The 23590-nt window shown below is 53.8% G+C and overlaps 1 protein-coding gene across 5 annotated transcripts in view; it reads right to left on the bottom strand.

Moving 5' to 3' along the window:
- The window catches only part of RAB11FIP4 (RAB11 family interacting protein 4), a 113927-nt gene that overhangs the window by 37656 nt on the left and 52681 nt on the right, over positions 1–23590 (bottom strand). Inside the window, exon 1 of one of the 5 annotated variants that reach the window (XM_033846533.2) lies at positions 467–707. The exons of 3 other annotated variants lie outside the window; for them this stretch is intronic. In XM_033846533.2, coding sequence (XP_033702424.1) covers positions 467–496 — 30 coding nt within the window. In that variant the 5' untranslated portion in view covers positions 497–707. Of the gene's footprint in view, positions 1–466; positions 708–23590 lie in introns of those variants that run through there. One more of the 5 variants, XM_073798404.1, reaches the window with a different exon arrangement.

Genomic DNA, 23590 nt, shown 5'->3' with positions numbered 1-23590 from the left:
GGACTCGGCGGGACCAAGGGAAGGGAGCTGGGGCAACACTGGTCCCGGAGGGGCAGGCACGCTGGGAGCCGAGGTGGGACACGAGGACGCGGGATGTCCCAAGGGAAGCGTCCGGGCAAACGAGCCTCTTTCCCGGCCAACTGGGTCCCCCTAAAAACACTTTCTGAAACGGCGCCGAGGAGAGAATTGGCCTCGTCTCCCCGCGCCCCAGGGCTAGTGCTGCCCAACCTCGCACCTGGGTGCCGGCAGAGGGTCGGAGGGGGAGGCGGGGGGGCGACTTCCCCGCTCTGGCCCAGCAAGCCGGGGGCAGGTAACCCGACCTCCCCGGCAAGGGCCGACAGGGCGGACCCTGCCGGGGCGGGCTAAGTTCCGCGCTCCGGCAACTTCCCCGGTGGCGGGGCCGCGGGCCGGGCCAGGTGCGTGTCGCCGGAGCCCCGCGACCCCGAGCCTCCCGGCCGCCGCTTACCTGGCCCCCGGGGACCGGCGGGGTGCGCATCCCCAGTCCGGCCGCGGGTCGGTGTGCTGCCGAAGGGCGAGAAGTGGGCGGGCGCGGGTCGGCGGGGCCGACGGGGATGCGGCCGGCCGAGCGGAGGGCGCAGAAACAGTCCGGTCCGAGCCGCGGCTGCTTGCCGGGTTCGGCACCAGTTGAAGGCGCCGGCCCCGCCCCCACCCGCGCTCGTTGCCGGGAGACCCGCGTGGGCCGAAGGGCTCTTTGTATCAAAGCTGCCGTGACATCACAAGGCGCCCGGGCTCAGGGTTCGAAGGGGCGGGGCCTCGCGCTGGGGGCGGGGCTAGAGGAGGAGGAAATGCGGCCAGGGAATCCGAGCCGCGGGGGGCGGGGCCCAGGTAACCCCGCCCCCTAAGGTAGGGGCAGGTGGCTGGGGCGGCGCCGACCATTGGCCGCGTGGCCGCGGGGCGGGCCCGGGCCACTGCACCCCTCACCGGGCCCCAGGGGACGCTCCGGAGGTGGAGCTCGCGAGGGTCCCTGTCGAGCCCGCGCAGCAAGGTTACTGCTGCAGGGATTTGGGCGGCCGGGACCTTGGGATTACGGGAGACGAAGTTTGTAAATTCAAGCGCCTCTCGGGCGGGCGCTGTGGCCGCCGCTGCCTGTTCCAGGCTACTCTCAGTTTGCTGTCCGCGCTTCCTGGTTCACATCTGCGGACGCGAACGAAGACCTGCCAACAGCCCGCCACCACCAGCAGCCTGAGTCTGGTGACTCCTAAATTGATTCTCATCCTGAATCCCACCTACAACTTTCCCAATCTTTTCGTGTAAAGTCAAAACTGTCTTTATAACCAGTACGGGAATACAAAGAACCAAGCGGCAACAAGAACTAAAAAACAAAAGAAGGAACGGACTCCTTCTGTTGGATCCTAGTACATATAATTTAAGTCCAAAATGTGCCCCCTCATAACTCTTCATTATGCTCCGGATTAAAAGAAGGAAAACTGTAAACCGGCAAATTTTGCAAGTGTGGTTTCCCTTTGACTTGACGTTGTATTGTGTAACTGGGGGAGGGTGGGGAGCGGATTTATCTTCCTAATTGTCTGGTTCAGGCCCGTATGAAGCCACCTTTGCTGTCCTTGAGTCCTCACTGACCAACAAGGTGGCATTTTGGTATGGGCAGGACCCTTTCGTACAACACCAATTCTCTCTCTCTCACACACACACACACACACACACAGCTTTTCAGCCCCCTTGTCTCTGGCTCTCTGCTCTCAACTTCCTTCTCCCCAGTATCTCCCTTGCAAATAAATTCCCAGCTACCTTTCTGTTTACCAGGGCCTGTCTCTGAGGCAAAGCATCCCACTGGGGTTCCCAGACCTGCTGGGGACTCTCCAAAAAGGACAGTATTAGTCAGAGGGGGGCCTCCTGGCAAGGGCTACATGTGGGGGCGAGGCTGGGGTAGTGTGGGTGAGGTGGAAACTCCATCACAGCTGGCCCTCTCCTCCCTGCTTATGCCCTGCAGTTCAGAGATCTATGTGCGGAGGCCACAGGCTGTTTCTCACCCTAGTTTGTGTCCACCCCCACAGTCCCTAAACACGCAGGAGCGCTGTGGTGTACCAGAAAGAGCACTGGCTTTGGAATCGGACAGACCTGGGTTTGAATCCTATTTGCCAGCTGTCAGTCTTAGGACAAGTCATATAACGTCTCAGACTCAGTGTCTTCATCTGTAAAATGGGAATGGCACAGTCCACCTCATGGGTTGTTTTGCACCCTGGCCCGGTGGGTACACTTGATCTTAGGCATTCATCAAAGGTGTGGTGTGTGAATGAGCCCATGCACCCTGGGCCTGCTCTTTCTGCCTTCCCAGCTCCAACCTGAGGCCTTAGCTCAGCTGCCTTAGGTGAGGTTTTAGGGTGGGGCTGAATTCAGGGTTTCTATCTCGGCTTCCCCTTTACCCTTCCGCGTCTCATGTTGCCCCTAAGCAGTGTGGGGCTCCAGAAAGCAGGTCACTTGACAGGGTCACGCAGAACTGGGGAAGAGAAGCAGAAACCTAAGGTGATCATTGGCTTTCTCCCAGAGAAGGTCAGTGGAGAGTCAGACCTGGCTTCCCTACCCCCACCAGGGGGGAGCGTGATGGACACGGTCCAGAGCTCCATGGATGGGGGCTGCTAGTGGTCCCTCTTTATTTTTCCCCAAACTGGTGGGGTGGGGAGCATCTCCAGGTATTTGTCCTGAAAAGTAGCATGACAGAGAGGAGTGTCACAAGACATTAGCATCGGACACACTGAGTTGAAGCCTGCCAGTTCTACAATTTGCCGTGGGGAAGTCATGTAATGTTTCAGAGCCTCAGTTTTCCAACTTTATAAAATGGAAACAAGACCTTTCCTCTTCCAGTTGTGAGGTGTAAATGGAATGATAAAAGAAGTGCCTAGGGGACTTCCCTGGTGGTCCAGTGGTTAAGACTCCGCGCTGCCAGTGTAGCCGGCGTGGGTTCGATCCCTGGTCAGGGAACTAAGATCCACATACCGCGCAGCCAAAAACAAAACAAAAAACAAAACAAAAACAAAAGTAGTTATTATAATGCCTCCTGAGCTGCAAGCACTCAATAAATACCAGCCGCTAGTTACTCCCAGTGGCATGAATGAGCCCCAGTCTGACCCAGTGATTAGGTGCAAGAGCTCTGGAGCCAGAACTGAGGGTCATTTCTTGGCTTTACCACATTGTAGCCGGATGACTCCAGACAGGTTTAATTCCCAGTGTCTCAGTTTCCTCATCTGTAAGTGGGAGATAATAGTGGTACATATTTTAGGATTGGTGTGACGATGAAGATAATCAGGACCCATAAAATACTTAGAACAGGGCCTGGCTCATAGCAGGTGCTCAATAAACAGTAGCCATTATCAATTACCATATGGCAAGAAGCTGGCGAGGAACTAGGGGGAGGATTAGAACCTCAGGAGGATTAGAATTCTCAGGAGAACTGAGGCCATTGACTTTCTGGAGAGGCCCTGTCATCTTGCATAGTATTCAGGGAAGCAGTGATAGTTTCGGGGCGGGCGGGAGGGGGTGTGGGGAACTACTGTTTCTGAAATGGAATGTGGGAACTAAGGGCTCCAGCCCAGACTAGGGCACATGGAGGACTCAGTGTCATCTGATCAAGAGGGGCCTGAGACACAGTTATTAAGCAATATAGTTCTGTCTCTGAGACAGCCCCACCTACGAGGCTGGGACAAGGAGGGTCTTGAGGTAGCTACTCTGGTCCCTTAGCATAGCTGTGTTTTAGATGTCATAGACTCTAACCATGTTAAGCTAGGAAGACTCTCTGGGTAAGTATCAAAAGTACTTGTCCCCCATTCTATGAATGGTAAGACAGTGGCTCGGAGAAGGCTGGGAATTTGTCCAATGCCACACAGTGAGATACCAGATAAGCAAGGACTGAAACTCAGGCTCCTGACTGCCAGTGCCGGACCCTCTCCTTCCTACTGATGGGGTCAGACAGGCTGGGGGTGGGGAGTGGCAGGGAGGTTACTCCCTCACAGTGCTTGCCCGGTGCTGCGAGTCTCCTAAGGGGTCTGACTTGTCTTATCAAGAGAAAGAACAATCTCATTAAAATCAGAAACCCAGGACTTCCCTGGTGGTCCAGTGGGTAGGACTGCACTCTCCCAATGCAGGGGGCCTGGGTTCGAGCCCTGGTCGGGGAACTAGATCCCGCATGCCGCAACTAAGACCTGGCACAGCCAAAATAAAGGAATATTTTAAAAATAAATAAAGGCTTTAAAAAAAAAATCAGAAACCCTCTCCCAGGGAATGTATCCAAGAGTAATTTTTAGACTGCAAGTCCCTCTGATTAATTCTTTTTATGTCAGGAAACTGATTCTGCCATTGTTGATACCAGAATACTCCCATGACGCTGAATGCCAAAGCCAGAGAAAAGCCAACAGAACACTGACAAGCAGGCGTTAACGATCCTCCAGAAACTTACGGGGGCGGAAAACACATGGTCATCTGGGTGATCCAGGTGAGGGAAGAGATCAGTAAATTCTCTCTGTACCCCAGCTATCTACCTATGTCTACTTTCCTTCTGCTGTCACCACGCAGGAGTTAGCTCAACATCAGAGGGTGTAAAGAGGCAACGTTTTGCACATGTTTGGGGCCATATGGAAGGCCAGGCTAAGCATAAAGGGCATCACTGTAACAGGAAAGAGCTCTCTGAGCTTTACCCAGTGTTGACATTAGCCAAACAACGACTCCCAGTCGTTCCCAATCTGCCGCTTGCAACAAACAGAGCCCTTCCACTCCAGCAGGGGCCTGTCCAGGGGGTCTGCACTGTGTAGGGAAGAGGAGGCATCTGGGACCATTCCTTCCTCTGGAAAGCTGCGGTTTGGACAGCACATTACTTCCCATCCTACAGCACACGCTCTCCCAGGAGCAGATATTGGACCAGGTGTGAGCCCCAGAAACATGAGCCCCCTTCCACTGGCAAACACCTCGGGGCTGGTGGCTGTCCTTCGGCCAGGATGCCTTCAGCAGTCTGCCCTGGGGACTGGGGTCCTGTGTGATGTCTGGCTGGACATGGAGCAGACGGGGCAGGACCAGGTCTTACTGACTCTAGAACTGGGCTGAGTGTTCAGAAAGGCTGAGCTCTATTTTTGTCAACCTGTGCAGACGTAAACAATGGGTTTTCTTACTCACACAAACCCAATAAGAGGGGAAAATGGTGAGAGAACCTCGTTTCCTCTGACTCATCCAATCATCTAAGAGGAGATGGTGGCAGGTGAGGAGGAAATGGAACAAGGTCTTCTTTGACTTGCATCAGGAGAGGACAAGGAGGGAAAACTTCCCTTTCCTGTACTCTCGGTAACATCAGGTGACTGCAGACCCTTGAGAGCATAAACAAGTCTCCTCTGTTTCAAATGCCTCCCCCCACCCTCCCAGACCTGGCAGCCCACATCGCTGATTTTAGGAGTGAACAGTGAAGCCACAGTTCCAAAACTGCACTGCACACTAGCCTCACTTGGGGAGCGTAAAAAAGTCAATGCCCAGGTCACACCAAGAGCAAATGAATCCAAGTGGCTGGGGTGGAAGCCAGGCGTTAGCCGTTTTTGGTTTTTGCTGTTGTTTTTTTGGCCGTGCCGCGTGGCATGTGGGATCTTGGTTCCCCGACCAGGGATCGAACGTGCACCCCCTGCAGTGGAAGCGTGGAATCTTAACCACTGGACTGCCAGGGAAGTTCCCCCCCCACCCCACCCCCCCAGCCCCCCACCCACCACCAGCCGTTTTTAAAGATTCCCAGGTGACTGCAATGCCGCAAAGTTTGGGAACAATTGAATACTTTGCCAAAGGCTTGCTGACTACATCAGGAGTTGGAGCGATCGCAGGGCAAGGCATCGTTCATTAATTCATTCATTCCGTCATTCATTCACACATATTTAATCACGATCTTCTATGGGTCAGACCCTGTTCCAGCTGGAGATATAGCTGTAATCAATAGTCAGTTCTTGTGGCCCTTGCTTTCTAGTGGGGGAAGTCAGACAATGAACAAATAAATGAATGGATGATGTCCACGACACGTGCTATGAAGGAAACCGAAGCAGGACAGAAAGACTTTGGGGGCAGGGGATTATTTTCACCCTGGATTTAGGCACCAATTTTTGCTTTGGAAAGAGCAGCTGAGCCCCTGCCTGCTGTCCTGGACTTTACCCTGCTGTCTGGCTAAAACAGCTTTCCCTTGACAATCAGTCCTCAAGGTCCTGCCTTCCACCTCTCACAGGGCACCCTGCTTACCTCTTTCCCTTAAGCTACTTCTTTAGGTGGAGCCTGGCATCCTCGGCGCACAATGGTCTCCACTCCTTCTCCCCTTTTGTCAGCAGTAATATCAGACACAGGGCCTGTGTGAGGCCAGTGGTCCACCAAGGATCATTTATGTGCAACCCACAGATGGATTTTAGGCTTATGAGTTGAGTTAGAGGTCGTGTGGAACCCCAAACTCAGAGTCCGAGGCCTTGGATTTGAGGCTTGGCTCTGCCACTTATAGGCAAAGGGCAAGTCACTTTAGCTCACCAAGCCTCGCTTTCCTCTTCAGTCAAATGGACAGAGTACAACTTTGTAAGGCTGGGCTGTGCATTAAAAGAAGGTCAAAAACTTTTGGAAAGTGTTTTGCAAATAAGGGAACTCTTTAGAAATTAATATCATCTAGGCCGATATAGACATGAAATCACAGCACATTAAAGCTGGAAGGGATCCCATTTTACAAATGGAAAACTGACGCCTGGAGAGAAGAAATGACTTACAGTCACAAAGCTTACTAATGGCAGAAGGGTCCACACTGACCCCAGAAAGGGGTGGTGGTTGAAAGTAGACTGGGGATGCTGTTTGAGTATCAAACATTTTGCCTCCTCTGTCCATTAGGCAAACTCCTATTCATCCTTCAAAACCCCACTCAGGTGTGAACTGCCATGTGAAGTCTTCCCCTCTCCTTCATTGAGAGTAAATGACTCCTTGGCTTCATGATTTCCATGCCTCAAACATAAATTATGCTGCTGTGAGGAACACAATGTATGTCGGGATTGGCCTCCTGTCAGGCTCCCTACTGTACTGTATGCAATTCCATGTATACAATGGAATATTACTCAGCCATAAAAAGGAACAAAATTGGGTCACTTGTAGAAACGTGGTTGGACCTAGAGACTGTCTCATACAGAGTGAAGTAAGTCAGAAAGAGAAAAACAAATATTGTATATTAACTCATATATGTGGAATCTAGAAAAATGGTACAGATGAACCGGTTTGCAAGGCAGAAATAGAGACACAGATGTAGAGGACAAACGTATGGACACCAAGGGGGGAAAGCGGGGCGGGGGTGGTGGTGGTAGTGGGATGAATTGGGAGAGTGGGATTGACACGTATACACTAATATGTACAAAATGGATAACTAATAAGAATCTGCTGTATAAAAAAAATAATAAAAGAAAATTTAAAAGAAAAGAAATATTGGGCTTCCCTGGTGGCGCAGTGGTTGAGAGTCCGCCTGCCGATGCAGGGGACACGGGTTCGTGCCCTGGTCCGGGAGGATCCCATGTGCAACAAAGCGGCTGGGCCTGTGAGCCATGGCCGCTAAGCCTGCGCGTCCGGAGCCTGTGCTCTGCAACGGGAGAGGCCACAACAGTGAGAGGCCCGCGTACCGCAAAAAAAAAAAAAAAAAAGAAAAAAGAAATATTTATTGCTTCCAAAAATGTATTTTGTGGAGCCCCCATCCTACTGTGAAAGCAAAAATGGGCTCTGTGGTCGAATCCGCAGACGGAACTCTTGGTTCCCCCTTGGAGACGTCACAGAGCACTTGAGCAGGAGAGAGACCTTCTTCGCTTTGTTTGAACCTGGGGTTTTCTCAAGGCTGTCCAGCTTTGGACAGGATCTCTTCTTCTCATTTAACTTCTAACAACAAGAGGACTCGGTGTTGTAAGGAACACACTTGGGAAAACAATGCACCAGGCTCCCAACATACACTCACACTCACACACACACAACAACAACATGATGTTATTATCTTCATTTTAAAGATATGAATAGCAAACACCTACAGGACACTTACTGTGCATGAGGTTCTGTTCTAAGGGCTTCACATGACATTAACTCATTTAACTTTCACAACAAGCCTATGAGGCAGGTATTATCCCCATTTTACAGATGGGGAAACTAAGGCTCAAAGAGGTTACTCAAAGACATAAAGCCAGTAAGTGGAGAGCCAGCCTTCAGACCCAGGGAGCTGATCCCAGAGACTGATGCAGCAAAGAAAGGGCGGCTCAGATTTGTAAAATAACTTCCCCAAAGCAACCACAGTGGAACCAAGGCCATGCACTCATGCATTCACTCGTTTATTCATTTATTCAAACAACGTTCACTGAGCAGAAACCACAGGCCAGCCACCTGGAAATATAAGAAGGGGATGCAGAGCGCCGCCCTCCCCCCTCCCCCCAGCACCACTGGACACCCAGGGCTGTGCGCTAAGAGGGGTGAGGGTGCCCTGCCAGGCACCGGCACATGTGCACACGTGTGTGCTGGGTGTGTGAGTCATCAGAGAGGCCCCGCTCTCTTGAGATGCTGGGGTCTAAACGCTGCCTCGGCTGCTGTGACAGCTGTGTCCCTGGGCGGCAGTTTCTGTATACAGAGGCTCAGGGAGGGTTGTGGCATTCTGTACCAGCTCTTTCCACTCCCCACAGGAGTGCGGAGGCTGTTTCAAATGAGCCCCGAACACAAGCCCAGGCTCCTTTCTCGGTTTTACAGCTTGGCAGCCAGGCTGCACTCTCTGTTGGGTCACCGCGACCCTGCCCAGAGCCGATCTGGGCTGTAGCCTGCCCACCGCCTGCCCTCATCTGTTCTCTGGCAGGGTGGGGCCCCGAGGCCCTCTGAGCCCCCTCTCCGTGGTCACGGCCCCTCTTCACAGTCCTGTGAGCTCTCCCTGCATCTCTGTTCTCAGCCGGCACTTAGGACCTGCACCAGGGATGCTCCAGGGTGGAGGTCATTAATCTCGGGAATTTAGCCAGCTCCTGAGAGGAGACAAACTCAGAAAAGGCTGGGAGTGGATGCACACAACCTTACATCTTTTTTAAGGTCGGAAGGACATATCCTGAAGGGCCTGTAATTCTACTTGGAAATCACAGTCCCCCACAATTTTCTCCTACATTATCTGGAGATTAAAAAAACACCCCAAACCCACAACAAACAAGCCACCCCATAAATGAGAAAAGTAGGGCTGTGGGCTCTTCACGATGACAGCCCATGAGTGAAGGGGGCTGGGCAGGGCCAGGCTGCCCCTGAATAAACTGGTGGGTTGGGCTCATCTGGAGGCTGGAGCTGGCCTCCCTCTCAGGCACACACACCTCGTTTGTGCCTTCCCTCCCGGGGCCGGGCTGGGCAACGGGAAACCAAAGGCCCTGGCCCCAGGACACTGAGTCAGTGTTTCTCCCACTTAGGGGAAAACCGCAACCTGGCAGGGCTCAGTGGCTGCAGCCAGATGGATTGAAGGAGCCGCTGTGTTCAGGTACAGACACTGGTGAGGCCGAGCCCAGAGGAGGCCAGCGCAGGGGAGGGAGGGGCTGCCCTGAGAAAGAAACCTTTCTTCCAGGCCGGGCCCCCTGCTGTCTCACTGGACCACAAGGACACATTCATGGCCGGGAAGTGCTCGAGCGCCCGGCCAGCCAGGCTCAAGCTTCAGCTCTGCTTCCCATAGCTGGCGTTCAAGTCAATTCCTGCCAGCCTCTGATCACAACATTTTCGTCAACCAATCAATACATAACTTTGTTTTATGCGTGTTTGTTTAAAGACACACGTTATTAGATGTTGTTGATTCATTACCGTTGAACTCACAGCCGAAAGCATTATAATTCATGCTTAAACAAAGCTTCCCTAACACGTATTTTCTCCATAAGGTACATCATAGCCTCCCTGCGCTTGGGAACACTAGACGGTACTTCAGTACTACATCTGGGAGTCATTTTAAACAGCGAAACCCACCCCCCAAAAAACACCCACAAAAATGCAAAAACATGGCACGAAAAAGACTGTTAAAGGGACACTTGTTTACAGAATGAGCTAAAAAGTAGAGTCACATCTTGTTCGACCTCAGTCGGGCGACTCAAATTTTCATCCCTGAGCATGTCTGCAAATGAGCACGAAAACACTGTGAGTATTAATTTGGGGGTTACAAATACATTTTAGCAAGTAAGCAAAGTTGCAAATATGGAATCTGCAGAAAATGAGGATCAACTGTATCTGTGTTACAGGGTGACTGAGGGACAGGGTGGGAGCTGAGTGTTAAATGAAATAACTCGTGAAGAACACTTACAGATGTAGGCCAGTGGCACAGCAGACCATGCATCTGACGGCGATTCACAAAAATACTTAGCACCGGGATAGCTCCATACCTATCTGTATTGCTGCTACCTCTATTACCTGCTGACCGGGTAACGGACACCTTTGCTGTTCCTTGTGCTTTCTCCAGCTAGGGAAGCCCAGAGCCCAGGCTTTTTAAGTTAGTTTCCGGCTGGGTTTGAATCACACCTTTGCCGTTTGCTAGTTGGGAGCCATCAGGCTAAGTCGGTTCTCCTCCTTTCCATCCAGCACTGCCTCCCCACTGCTCACACGCAACTGACACTGTGCTTAATAGAAGCGACCGGAAGAGACCCGCCTCCTGTCCCCTCCACACGTCTGCACACCCACCTGTGCAGGTGCCTTAACTGCCTTCTGACCGCTGCAGTATGTGGTTCCCAGATGGACCCCGTTCCTCAGATCCTGGGCGCCGCCCCCTTGAAGGTTCTCTGTCCCTGCGGCCACCTCACGCCCAGCCGCTCTGCATCACCAATGTCCCTTTCTCCACTAGTTCATCTCCATACCAGATTATGCCCTGGCTTTGAAAATCCCTCCCTAAACCCCACAGGGTGGAAATAAATAAACCAGGGCCACGTGGGTCCTCACCTCACTGCAGCACTTGACCCAGTGGACCTGGCCCCTTCACTTTTTCAGCCTGGCTTCTAGGATGCCGGCCCTCCTGGTCTCTTCCCCAAGGAGTGATTTCTCTTTTTCCTAGGGCTCCCAAAGGTTTATGTCCAGCCTGGACCTCTCCTCCGAGGTTCCAACTATTGTATCCAATCGTCCGTGGAGGAAGTTTACCGAGGAGGGAGTTAGGGATCAACGCAGCAAGGGAAGCAGGACGGAGCAGAGGCAGAGGTGGACAGCAATGCAGTTGTTAATGAGGTCTCAGACGACCCCACAGCTGCTCTGGTGCTGGGATGGCCCTTCAGAGCTGTCCCCCCAAAAAGGCAAGGGGACGAAACCCTCGCATCCCCACATGGACCAGTCGTGGGATGCAGGATGCCCCCAGGAAGGGTCTGTAATCTTGGGCCTTGGCCGCAGCCTGGGGAGGGCCTGCTGCGGCCGGCGCTCCCGGCAGATGGGAGAACGAGGGAGGGGCTCTGACCTAAAGGGGATCTGGACGCACATCACTGCATGTGAACGTCTTCAACTCACCCTCCAGTGGGCATCTCGAGTCACATGTCCACAACCAACTGCTGAATTTCCCTCCGAACCCGGTGCCTCCTTCAATCCCCCTCCCCACGCTGCAGCCCAGCTCAGCACAGGGCACCAGCATCCACCCAGGAGCCCAGGTGAGAACCGCAGGCTGGTCCTTCAAGACTCCTTCCTCCCCCCAACATCAGCCAAGCTCACTTCCTCTCACCACCCAACCCACCTGCCTGTCAGCGTCCTTGGCCAAGCTGCCACCACCTCTTCCCTGGACGAACGCACAGCCACCTTACTGGCCACCTTGATGCCAGTGCGGTCTTGACACCCGCCCCCCTCCGCCCACCCCGGGGATCTCTTTAAAACACCAAGTAGGTCTTGTCACTTCCCAAGGGAAAACCTTCACCTGGCCTCCACGACACCCAGGATAAACCCTATACTCCCCCACCCCGTCCCGCCCGGCCCCTTCCTCTCAGGCGCCTCTGCCCCACCTTCCAGTCCCCCCCCCCTCCCCCGTCTCCATCGCCTGCCGCGGTGGCCTTCTTGCCGGCTCTCAAATCAACCAAGCTCTTTCCTGCCTCAGGACCTTTACACTTCTCTGCTTTTGGCCCCACCCCCAGCTTCACCCGCCTCCATCCCTTATGTCTCTAGTCCCCTCTAGAGATGACCACCCCCCCCACCACTCCCTCCCCTTCACTCTCTGTAATTTCTTCGAAGCACTTCTCTCTTTTATAAAAATATGTATTTATTTAGGCTGTGCCGGGTCCTAGCCGCGGCACGCAGGCTTCCCAGCTGCGGCATGCGAACTCCGTTGCAGCATGCATGCGGTGTCTAGTTCCCCGACCAGGGATCGAACCCGGGCCCCCTGCATTGGGAGCGCGAAGTCCTACCCACTGGACCGCCAGGGAAGTCCCGTCAAGGCACTTCTCTTTGTCTGCATTTACATTACTGACAATTTTCCTGGGTATGGTCTTGCCTTCTCCCCTTAGAATAAAGCTCTTGGAGGCAGGGACCAGGTGGATCTCCAGTGCCCCCCACGCAGCTTGGAATGAGTGCCTGGCTGAGCCCTGTCAGGAAACGGGACCCATCCGGGGTGGGTGGGAGGCCTGGAGGTGGAGACGGTGGGGTGCACACAGTGGAGGTGTCAGGGAAGCTCTTGGGACGATTAGCAGGACTCGGCCTTCAAAGCCCAGCCTGGTGCAGCCAGTCCCCTGTGCTTGCCCTCCGCCCCCCAGGGCGGAATCCGCTGCCCCCTCCTGGGGTACAGCTGGAGCACGCATCGCTGTGGGTCTCTACATCCTCGTAGGCTGAGCTCCTCCAGGAGGGACGGGGCTGTCTCTCCACCAGCCCGCCCCAGGGCAGCTCCCAGCCAAGGTCCGGGGACTCGAGCTCCGGTGAGTGGACTTCTTCCTGCTTGTGACTCAGCGTGTGAGGGCTTAAGCCAAGGAGCCCCACCACCTGGCACGGCCAACTGCTTTCGGACACAAGTCTGGACCCAGCCAGCAGGGCGCACTGCCTGCCGTCTCAGGTGCCAGGTGAGGGGCCGGCCAGCTGGACGGTAACCGGGTGGCAACTCTCATCTTCACACCTGGCACTGAGAGCTCGGTCGCTGCTTCTGTCGCCCAGACCTCAGCTCGGTCCGTCAGCTCCCCGGCTCCTGTCAGAGCCCGCTCAGGGCAGGACTAGGACACGGCTGCCTCTCTCCTCTCCAACAGACCTGACTGTGGGTCCCAAATCCACCACTTTCCAGCTGGGCGACCTCAGGCAACCTGTTTAACAGCGGAGCCTCAGTCCCATTAGCTGTAAAATGGGAATAAAATTGTATCTGTCTCGTGCAGTAAGGTCTCTAAGGCGCTTGCTTCCCACGACCTCAATATGAGTGTGCTTGTCATTACTACCCTGGCATTGAGTTTCATGCACAAATACTACAACCCTGGACACTTTTTAAAAAGTCTCGTCTCCCACAGACATACTTTTGTCACACACAATTTTAACACATTTGCTTCAGCTTTTAACGCGGGCTAATAGAAATATGACACGTTTCTGTATTTAAAAACAATAATGTTGGTTACAAAAATAATATTTCCAGACTTCCCTGGTGGCGCAGTGGTTAAGAATCCGCCTGCCAATGCAGGGGACACGGGTTCGAGCCCTGGTCTGGGAAGATCCCACATGCCGCAGAGCAACTAAGCCAGTGCATCACAACTACTGAGCCTGCGCTCTAGAGCCCGCGAGCCACAACTACTGAGCCCGTGTGCCGCAACTACTGAAGCCTGTGAGCTTAGAGCCCGTGCTCCGCAACAAGAGAAGCCACTGCAGTGAGAAGTCCACGCACTGCAAAGAAGAGTAGCCTCTGCTCGCCGCAACTAGAGAAAGCCCCTGAGAAGCAATGAAGACCCAACACAGCCAAAAATAAATAAATAAATTTATAAAAAAATAAAATAAAATAAAATAATATTTCCATAGAAAACTCCATCTACTGTGTGGCCCATTGTCTCCTCAGTCATGACCCTCTCCATAAACTCCTGTCAGGTTCAGGGATGAGTCTTCACAAGCTCATCTGACACTCTAAGCCTTAGTGTTCACATCTGAGAAATGGAGACAAAAGCACCTACCCCAAGATTGCTAAGAGGATCTCTCAATGACAGGTTTCTAGCACCTAGCAGAGTGGGTGGCACACTGTAGGTGCTTAAGGAATGTTGGCCCCATCCTGCCCCGTGCCTGCCTACCTGCTTCCCTCCATTGGATCATGGGCGCTATGTTTCCTATCCCCCCTTTTGCCACGCCTGTCAAACCCAGGAAGAAGCTTATTCCCCTGCTGTGGTTTTCTGGGCCCAATACTTGGGCTCCTCCTGCTTCCCTACTTGTCTTTTGAACTCTGATCTCTGTCTTATGGTTTGAGTGCATCTTGTACCTCACGCTGTGAGCCCCTCCAGGCCTCCAAGGTAACAAGTGAAAGAGCATCAATGGCCCCTGCAGGAATAAGTGCACCAAGTGGGTAGACCAGAAAGCCAGGACAGGGCTGGCGTCTATGGCCATGGGAGCTGGGCTGGTGGAGCTACACTCACGATGCAGGTGCCCGAGGACACCAGGAGCGCTTTCCAAGTCTGGGAGACTGACTGCTCTTGGAGTCTGATACCCCAGGGAGGTCACAGCCACTTTGGAAGTAGTGGTAGTGTGACCTCTGAGAACGTCTTGAGGTCACATGAGCCTACAAGGGCATCTGTGCGTTTGTGTCAGCCATGTGGTGTAGCTGAGAGAGCAGGAAGGCAGTTGGGTGGAGGTTTGAATCCCAGCTCTACCACTGAGTACATACATCAGCTCAGGTAAGACCCCCCTCTCCCACCTGGTCTCCATTCTCTCATCTCAGAGTTGTCTAGGGGATCAAACAAGATAACATTTGTTTAGCTTCTAGCTGGACCTGGTCACTGTGCCAGACTGCCTTCATGATGGACATGCTGAAATTAAAGTAATAAGAATCCTTTCCTTCGTTTAATGTATCAAGAAAGGCCTTTCCTTATATCCCAAGTCAAATGATTTCATTTTTCTCTCCCCTAGAGATCACCTAGCACATCTTCACCTTCTCACACCATCACCATTCCATTTGGAATTGCGTATTTGTGTAATTAACTGATGGCCTGATTACCCCTCCCAGACTGAAAGCGCCAGGAGGGACCATTTGACCCCAGACCTCAACAGGGACCCGGCCCATCGTGTGCACTATTAGGTGAGCTAGTGAATGAACACATCTGCCAGTACCGAGCATGGCGCCGAAGCATAACACTGTACACACCTAAAGTTCACGACAACCCTGAGAGGTAATAAGACTAAAAGTTAACACTTATGAGGGGGACTTCCCTGGTGGTCCCGCGGTAAAGAATCCACCTTCCAGTGCAGGGAATGTGGGTTTGATCCCTGGCTGGGGAACGAAGATCCCACATGCCATGGGGCAACTAAGCCTGTGTGCCACAACTACTGAGCTCGTGCACCTCAACGAGAGAGCCTGTGTGCCGCAAACTACAGAGCCCATGCGCCCTGGAGCCCGTGCGCCACAACTAGAGAGAGAAAACCCGCACGCCACAACTAGAGAGAAGCCTGCTTGCTGCAACAAGGAGCCCGCATGCTGCAATGAAAGAGCCCTCATGCCGCAACTAAGACCCGATGCAGATCAAAATAAATTAATTAATTAAAGAAAAAAAATCAAAAAAACACTTACGAGGGCCTTACTCTGGGCCGGGCACTGTTCTAGGAGTTCCACACATATTAGCTCATTTGATCCTTCATAGTCCTACCAGGTAGATGTGTACACGTGAAGCCAATGAAACAAACGTCTAGGACACTTACGTGCTCCGGAGGGGCCCTGCCAGTGTGTTCAGATGGTCATGTGCTTTGTAAAGTGTGCAGAAGGAAGCTACAACAAGATCCTTCACCTTAAGGATGACTCCACACATTGCAAGAGCTTCAGGCCCCACAAAATCTGGGTGCTCCAGAGCAGAGGCACTACTCTTCCCATTTCACAGATGAGAAAACTGAGGTTCAAAACAATTAAGTGACCTGCCCAAGGACATTCAGAGCCAGGATTTGGATGCAGGCCTGCCTGCCTGCCTCTCAAGCCCTTCCACTCTGCTGCAGGCCTCTCGAGTCTAGGAAACGGAGCCCTGGACCGTGGTGACATGTGTCTGCCCAAGGGCAGCTTCGCAGCTGTGGGTTCTGAGCGGAGGGAGGAAGGGACGGAAGGAAGGAGGGAAACAGAAGCTCTGATCAGAAGGGTCCCAAGTCCAGAGCCCAGAGCCCTGAGCCTCAGCACTTGGCGGCAGAATCCTTGTTAATCCTACCATCTCCTTCTCTACCCACCCCCTTGTGACCCAAATCTACTGTTTGCTTTTGCAACTCCTGAAAGCACTGAGAGCAAACTGCAATGAACCAGCCCAGCTCACCCCAAATAAACCTGCTCTCTGTCCCCTTCCCCTTCCTGGGCCCCTCCATCCACACGGCAGGGCCCAGCCCGTCTCTAATGCCAGGCTAAGGCAAACAAGAGCTGGCACATTCTGCCCTCGAGGGCAGGCCTCCCCTGGCTGTTTTGCAAAGGGCCGGTTTCAGCTGCCCGGGCATTCAGTTACCTTCATTAGAATGGGCCCTGAGAGCTGGCCGGGCACTGAGCGCTCGGGCAGATTCTATCACAGCAGGGATGAAAGAAGAGAAAAAGAGCGGTAATGGAGCTGCCTTTCCCCTGGCCACTGAGAGCAAGAGGGGTGGGTGGTGGAAAGAGGGGGGCCCAGTGCCTGCCAGGCCCAAGGCCAGGCCCTCCAAAGGCTTGAATGGCCTTGCTCAGTTCCTGAGTCCTCAGGGCAACCAGAGAGGTACTACAGAGCCATTTCTGAAGGTGGGCACCAGCCGGATGCTGGGCCAAACTTCCCAATTCCAGCAGAAACACTCAGACGAGAACCGTCAGAGAAAGACTGAGGGTGGCAGTGGGGAAGGGGAACGCTGGTAAGAAACCACTTTCCAAACACCAGAAAGCTCGAGGCAGAGGTTCTTTTAAGGACACCTGGACTTTACTTTCTTTCCCAGACAAGGAAGTGGCACAAGGACCAGGAAAACATTCTCTTAGACCAAAACGCAGAGGTTTTAAGTGCAATTTCTTCCACCAGAAGTTGAAAGTAAGCTCTGAGTACAGATGGGCATTGCCGTAACCAAAACGGAGCTTTCGAGACTGAGGGTGGTCGTGTCCCCAGAAGCCTCTGTCCCCGTGAGGGAATTCTGGGACAAAGGTGGCTCTGTACGGCCACTTGGTTTCCAGAGACTCTGCGCTCCTGGCTAAAGGAACTGATAATCTATCCTAACCCAGAGTGTGTGAGTGAGCAGTTGGAAGCATGGGGAGCGGTCCTTCCTGGCCAATCCGTAATCCACCAGCAGAGCTGCAGCTAGCAGGCAGGGCTGGGAAGGCTGTAGGCTCCCAGGCAGGGACTATGTGGGACAAGGGTTGAAGCCCAACCAGTCTTGCTGCTTGGTGGCTGTGCGACCTTAGGACAGTCTCTTAACCTCTCAGCATAATTTTCTCAGCCTGTAAACTGTGCATAATCATAGTGGACATGTCTGTAGACCTTACTATGTGCCAGATAGTAATGAAGGACTTCATCTGTATTAACGCATCGAACCCTCACAGCACCTCAGGAAGGAAGCCTGGCTTCCCCAACCTACAGGTGAGGAAACAAAGGCACCAGCTGGTGAAGAAACAGGTCGAGGACCCAAAACTTGCAGATGCGGGATTCGATCCCAGGCTGCCTGGGTCCAGGGTGCATGTGCTTATCCATGACAGGATCCTGCCTATGGCCCCTTCCCCTGGGACCTACTGGTGTCAGGTGTGCCTCATAAGTGATGCTTTCAGTGAAAGCAGATGAGTCAGGGGCTGGGATTTTTTAAATTTTATTTTTTTATTTTTTTTGCGGTACGCGGGCCTCTCACTGTTGTGGCCTCTCCCGTTGCGGAGCACAGGCTCCGGACGCGCAGGCTCAGCGGCCATGGCTCACGGGCCCAGCCGCTCCACGGCATGTGGGATCTTCCTGGACAGGGGCACGAACCCGTGTCCCCTGCATCGGCAGGCGGACTCTCAACCACTGCACCACCAGGGAAGCCCCAGGGGCTGGGATTTTGATGCAGGACAGGCGCAGAGCACAGGGCTGGGGCTTTCGGCCCAATGGGGAGAGTCCACAGCAATGTTTCCAAACTTTGGTCAGATGACCTTGCTGAGGGTGCAGATCCCCGGGTCCACCCCAGCTCCTGAGTCAGGCACCAGGGCCCAGGGATCTGCATTTCACGTGGAAACACTGGCTGAGGGGTGAGGTCTCTGGAGAACTACCCTTAATTCCTCCCTGGCTGCAGCGGTCATAGGTGGCAGGGGAAAGACCTCAGACCCCAGAGTCAGGAGAACCATGTTCCAGCCTGGCCCCAACTCACCACTGGGGAAGTCCAGGACCCTGTGTGGTCTGTTTCCCCATCTGCTGTGAGATGAAAGCATCGCACCAGACGGTCTCCATGGGCTCTGCCCTCTGAAATGCTGCAGTTCTGAGCCTACGGGGCCCTGGCTGAGAAGATCCAAACTCGCCCACCCCACCCCGTTTCTCTACTCTCCGTAATGAGGTTGCAGCGCTAACGTTTCCTTTTGATTCTGGGCTCCCAGAGGGAGGAATAAAAATAAAATAACCATGACAGTGACAGCTGCTCTGTCCTGAGTGGGCCCACACGGGGGGAAGAGCGCCACCAACCGTGGCCAACTTCTGCTGCCTGATGAGGCCAGGAAGGCTAGGGAGTCCCCACGCTGGCAGCACAGGTCTCCCCAAAGCCACCAAACACACACATGGGACGGCCATTGAGCCCGTGTGTCTGGGAGAGGAGGAGAGAGGTACGTGTCAGCAGCCCCCGGCCCTGGAGGTTCAGGATGTGCCTGCTGGGGACCCAGGCTGGTGTTCCGGAGACTCCTGAGGCCATGCCACGTGACGCTGAGCCCTCAGTGACCCCGACTCGCTCTGATCCGGTGCCCACACCTGCCAGGCCCAGCCTGCGGCTCTGTCCCCTTCATCCCACTCAACCTGAACACTCCCTGAAGCCGGGGAGTACCACTGTGCCCACTTTACAGATAAGGGAACTGAGGCCGGAGAGGCTGCAGGGTCAGTGTGAGGCAGCACAGCTGACACGTGGCAGGGCTGGGGCTCAGACCCCGCCCACCTGGAGTCCCTCGCTCTCCACGAAGCTGAGCTGCTTCCCAGTGGGTGTTCATCACACAAGGGCACGAGGCCCCAATGCGCTTACGCCTCCAGCTTTGGTGGGTTTCGCTTTCTCGGCTTCAAGGACGGTTTGCTGGAATCCGGAGCTAGCACCCGGCAAAGTAAGAGCAGAGCAGAGGCAGGCTTACTGATCAAAGCCCAGCTGAGGTTTTGGTTCAAGGACCAAGGTGTGGAGGCAGCACCTCCAAATGCCCAGGCGTCAACTGGGAGCTGGCGTCAGGGAACGAAGTGTTGGGTCAGGCCTTGCAACCAGCCAGCTCTGGGACCTCGGGACAGTGCCTTTCTCCCCTGTGCCTCACTGGGGCGGTCCCAAGGCCTTAAATGCTTCCCTGCACACTTCCAAGCCACTAACCCTAGACCCTCTCTAACGTACACCCATCCACACACCGGCCAGGGCCACCTGAACCTTATGCCCTTCCTCTCACCAAGTCTTACTTACAAACACAAGCAATAAAACAGCTTATGGGTCCAGCGATAAGACAGAGAAGGGTGATTCCCAGACTTCTCTGCACATTAAAATCACCTGAGGAGCATTTAAAACTCTCCACGTCCAGGTCACACTTCAGGCCAGTGGAATCTGGATCTGGGCATGGGACCCAGGCACCAGCACATTTTAAAGTCCCCAGGTGATTCTCGCTCGCAGCCGAGCTCGAGCCCCAGTGACCGGCAGGCGCGCATCTCAGACTTCAAAAGAGCATGTGAACGGGCCACTGCTGTCTTGTTAAAAATGCAGATTCTGACGCAGCTGGTCTGGGTTCAGCCTCAGAGCCTGCAGTTCTAACAGGCTCCCAGGTACCATCCCTGGACCACACTACCAACAGAAAGGACCTGGCGTGTTGGTGACACAGTTTGCTCCTGAGGGGAAGACAGGGTTCCCTGGCCAAGTCACATCACCCTCTTTGACAGTCCCGAGGGACATCAGTGTATCAAACTGAGGCATCTTACACCCATTTATATCTGATTGGTTGGGTGGCTCACGGCAGTGCCGGGCATCCTGGTGGCGGTTCTTATCAGCGGGTGTTATCAGTGCATCTTAGGGACCGGCTGAGGGCTCTGTGGAGAGGATGGAGGTGCAGACAGGGATCTGAGTCAAAGGCCAGGCCTAGGCTTTTGTGTGTGGAGCGGTCCTTCTGCCTCACTTGCACACCTGCTCCTCTGTGGCAAATGGCCTTAGGGTACTGCTCAGACAGGTGGGGCTGGGGAGCTGGGGATGGTGGGGTGTATGAGGTGGGTGAGGGAGCTGCCGGGGGTTACCCTGGCTGCAGTGGATGGGGGTGCGTGGGTAGGGACCACGAGTGTGTGGGGTCTTGGGTGGGGAGCCGTGGGCAGTGAGGGCTCAGCACTGGGTTTACAGCAGAGCTGTTCTTCACGAGTCGTGTGTGCTCCCTCCTGTGAAGTGATAAAAAAAAACATACGCGATTTTGCTTCCGTGAAAAAACAGTCCCGGAGAGAAAGCCACCTGCTACTGCCAGTCATGGAAAGTGAAAAAAAAGAAGAGGTCCAAGAAATTCATGGTTCTTTGCCAGAAAAGAGAAGTGAAGTAGTAATATTTATAGCCACCAATGTTTCTAGCGCTCTGCTTTCTGTCAGGCTCCACCACATCCTAACTAATGCCACGGGCTTCGACTTGGTCTCCCCGAATCCTCACACCGAGCCTGAAGAAGAGAGCACCAGGCTCGTGCCCATTTCACAGACAAGGGAACTGAGGTCCAGAGACGTGACAGGACATGCCCAAAGTCTCACTAGGAAGGGGTTGAGCCGGGATTCAGACCCAGGTCTTTCTGAGCCCAACGTCCATGCTCTCAACGTGATGCTCCACGCTCCTCCCACGGACAGCAGACACGGACCACCTACCACAGGCCGGGTCCTAAATTAAGCATTTTAAATAATTTTTTTTTTTTAAACAACAGAGAGCCCAGTAAGCCAAGACACCGAACATGAGTCTCCAATGCGCTTACTCTCCCACCAGACCCAAAGACTACTTTTTCTTTCTTTTTTTTTTCGGCCATGCCACATGTTTTGCAGGATCTTAGTTCCCCCACCAGGCATCGAACCCGTGTCCCCTGCACTAGAAGCATGGAGTCCTAACCACCAGACCGCCAGGGAAGCCCCAAGACTGCTTTGGACCCCAAAGCCGACCTTGAAGTGTTCCACCCCATGCCCCGAGCCGGCATTAGCACGCCAGTCTGCCCCAGCCCAGCCTGGGCCTGTTCTGGGAAGGCGGCCGGCAACCATCCTGCCCAGGATTCCCTCCCTCCTGGGGGAGGAAGCTGCTACCACGTTCCAGTCCACTCTGGGCCCTTCCATCCGGAGCCCTGCTCTGTACCTGGCACCACGCAGGCTCTGGGCACCCCAGAAGGGTGCAGAGAAATGCCAACCCCTCCTCTGCCTAGAACAGAGGAGCCTGGCTGGGACAGGAGGAACCTTCCCTGCCGTGGGGGCGGGGTTGGTGTGGAAGGGGGAGGCTGTTTCCAGTGGGGTTTGGGGGAGAGGGCTGGGAAAGGGTTCAGGCGTGGCAACTGAGCTCTCCCCAAAATGGTTAGTGCTGCAGATGGAGCAGAGGGGAATTCTAGGGGAAAGAACGGCATAGGCAAAGCCTAGGAGTCGGGAGGGCAGGCAGTGTTCCAGAAATACTGGGCAGATCAATCAAGCATGAGAGGGGGAAGGGCAGAAAGGTTTTGGTCAAAGTGACCAGACATTCACCAGGACCTAGGACGTGCCAGACACCAGGGGACAGGGATGAATGACAGACAGCCTTGGCCTCCTGAAGCTCAGAATCTAATGATAAAACTATAAGCCAAGCATTTTATCCTCATTTTACAAATGGAGACACTGGCCCCAAAGAGGTTAAGCCCAAGACGATACAGCCCATCCATCTCAGAGGCAGGACTCCTCTCCCAGGGTCCTGCACAGCCGGAGGGTGCTTGTAGACCTCTGGCAGCTGCCTCTGGGGAGAAGGGACTTGGAGGAGGGTAGGACTGGAGAGGTGACACAGAGGAGGGGGGCAGGAGACACGAGAGGTGGTAGATTGGAGACAGGAAGTCAACAGAGAGGCTGTTGCAACAGTCAGACGACCAGGATGAGGGCCAGGACCAGGACTGTCATGTTTAGCTGCACAGGTTGTGCACTGCACAACTCCCAGAGGTGCCATTCCCACGGACGACAGAGAGATTAGTCCTCCCTGAAGTTGTGCAGCACAGGGACCCTCCTAGTAGATAGAGGGACCAGACTTACACATGATGGTGTATGTTGCCACGAGCCTTTTGGTCCCTGTGTAACAGTTGCTGACCAAACCCACACTGTTATCACAAGGCCACGTTCTGCTTCCTCTGGGGAAGCAGTGGCAGCTATGCCCCAAACACATTTCAAACACATTTCGCACCACACTCTGGGCTACCCACAGGGCCCATCAGTTCCGCATTTCTGTAACAAAGATGCTGGTGCACGAAGGGTTCCCAGAGCAAAGAAGGCTGGCAACTGCCTTCACCTCCTGCCGGGGTCCCAGAGGTACACGTGAGCATTCTGAAGGCTCTCAGAAGTCCTGCAGCCAAGAAGCTGCTCATCTTTCCTTGATGAGTTTCTCAGACTCCCTCTCAGAGGAGCCCCCTTTCTTTCTTTCTTTTTTTTTTAATTAATTTTTATTGGAGTATGGTTGCTTTACAATGTTGTGTTAGTTTCTGCTGTACAGCAAAGTGAATCAGCCGTAGGTATACATATATCCCCTCCTTTTTGGATTTCCTTCCCGTTTAGGTCTCCACAGAGCACTGAGTAGAGCCCCCTGTGCTATACAGTAGCTTCTCACTGGTTGTCTATTTTATACATAGCAGTGCATATATGTCAATCCCAATCTCCCAGTTCGTCCCACCGCCCCTCCTTCCCTTCTTGGTAACCATAAGTTTGTTCTCTACATCTGTGACTCTATTTCTGCTTTGCAAACAAGTTCATCTGTGCCATTTTTCTAGATTCCACATATAAGCGATATTATACGGTATTTGTCTATCTCTGGGGCACCTTTTAGCAATCCTGGCACAGCCCTGCACGGGGAGGCTGGGTGTGGCCAGCCTCCTTCACCAAGCAAAAGGCTTTAGGACCCTCCTTGTGCAGGTCAGAGGCCACGTTCAGGCTCCAAAGGTAGTAGGAATGGGCTGGGGGAATTCTTCTGCCTTCTCTCCCCAGCCCAGGCCTCACCTCAGCTCCTGGAATACTTAGTTTCCTTTCTTTCTGTAAAAGATTGTCCTCCAGCAATGCAGATCCTCCAGATGAGTTGCCTTTGATTCTAGGCAACCCCCTCAGGGCAAACGAGTCCCTCTGGTCCTTTCTCCCAGGTTGGGGGGGTGGGGGAGAGA

Source organism: Tursiops truncatus, chromosome 20 (genome assembly GCF_011762595.2).
Source record: "Tursiops truncatus isolate mTurTru1 chromosome 20, mTurTru1.mat.Y, whole genome shotgun sequence".
In the NCBI taxonomy this organism is placed as follows: Eukaryota; Metazoa; Chordata; class Mammalia; order Artiodactyla; family Delphinidae; genus Tursiops; species Tursiops truncatus.
The sequence above is the reverse complement of the archived record's forward strand: the minus strand, read 5'-3'. Positions and strand labels throughout refer to the sequence as shown.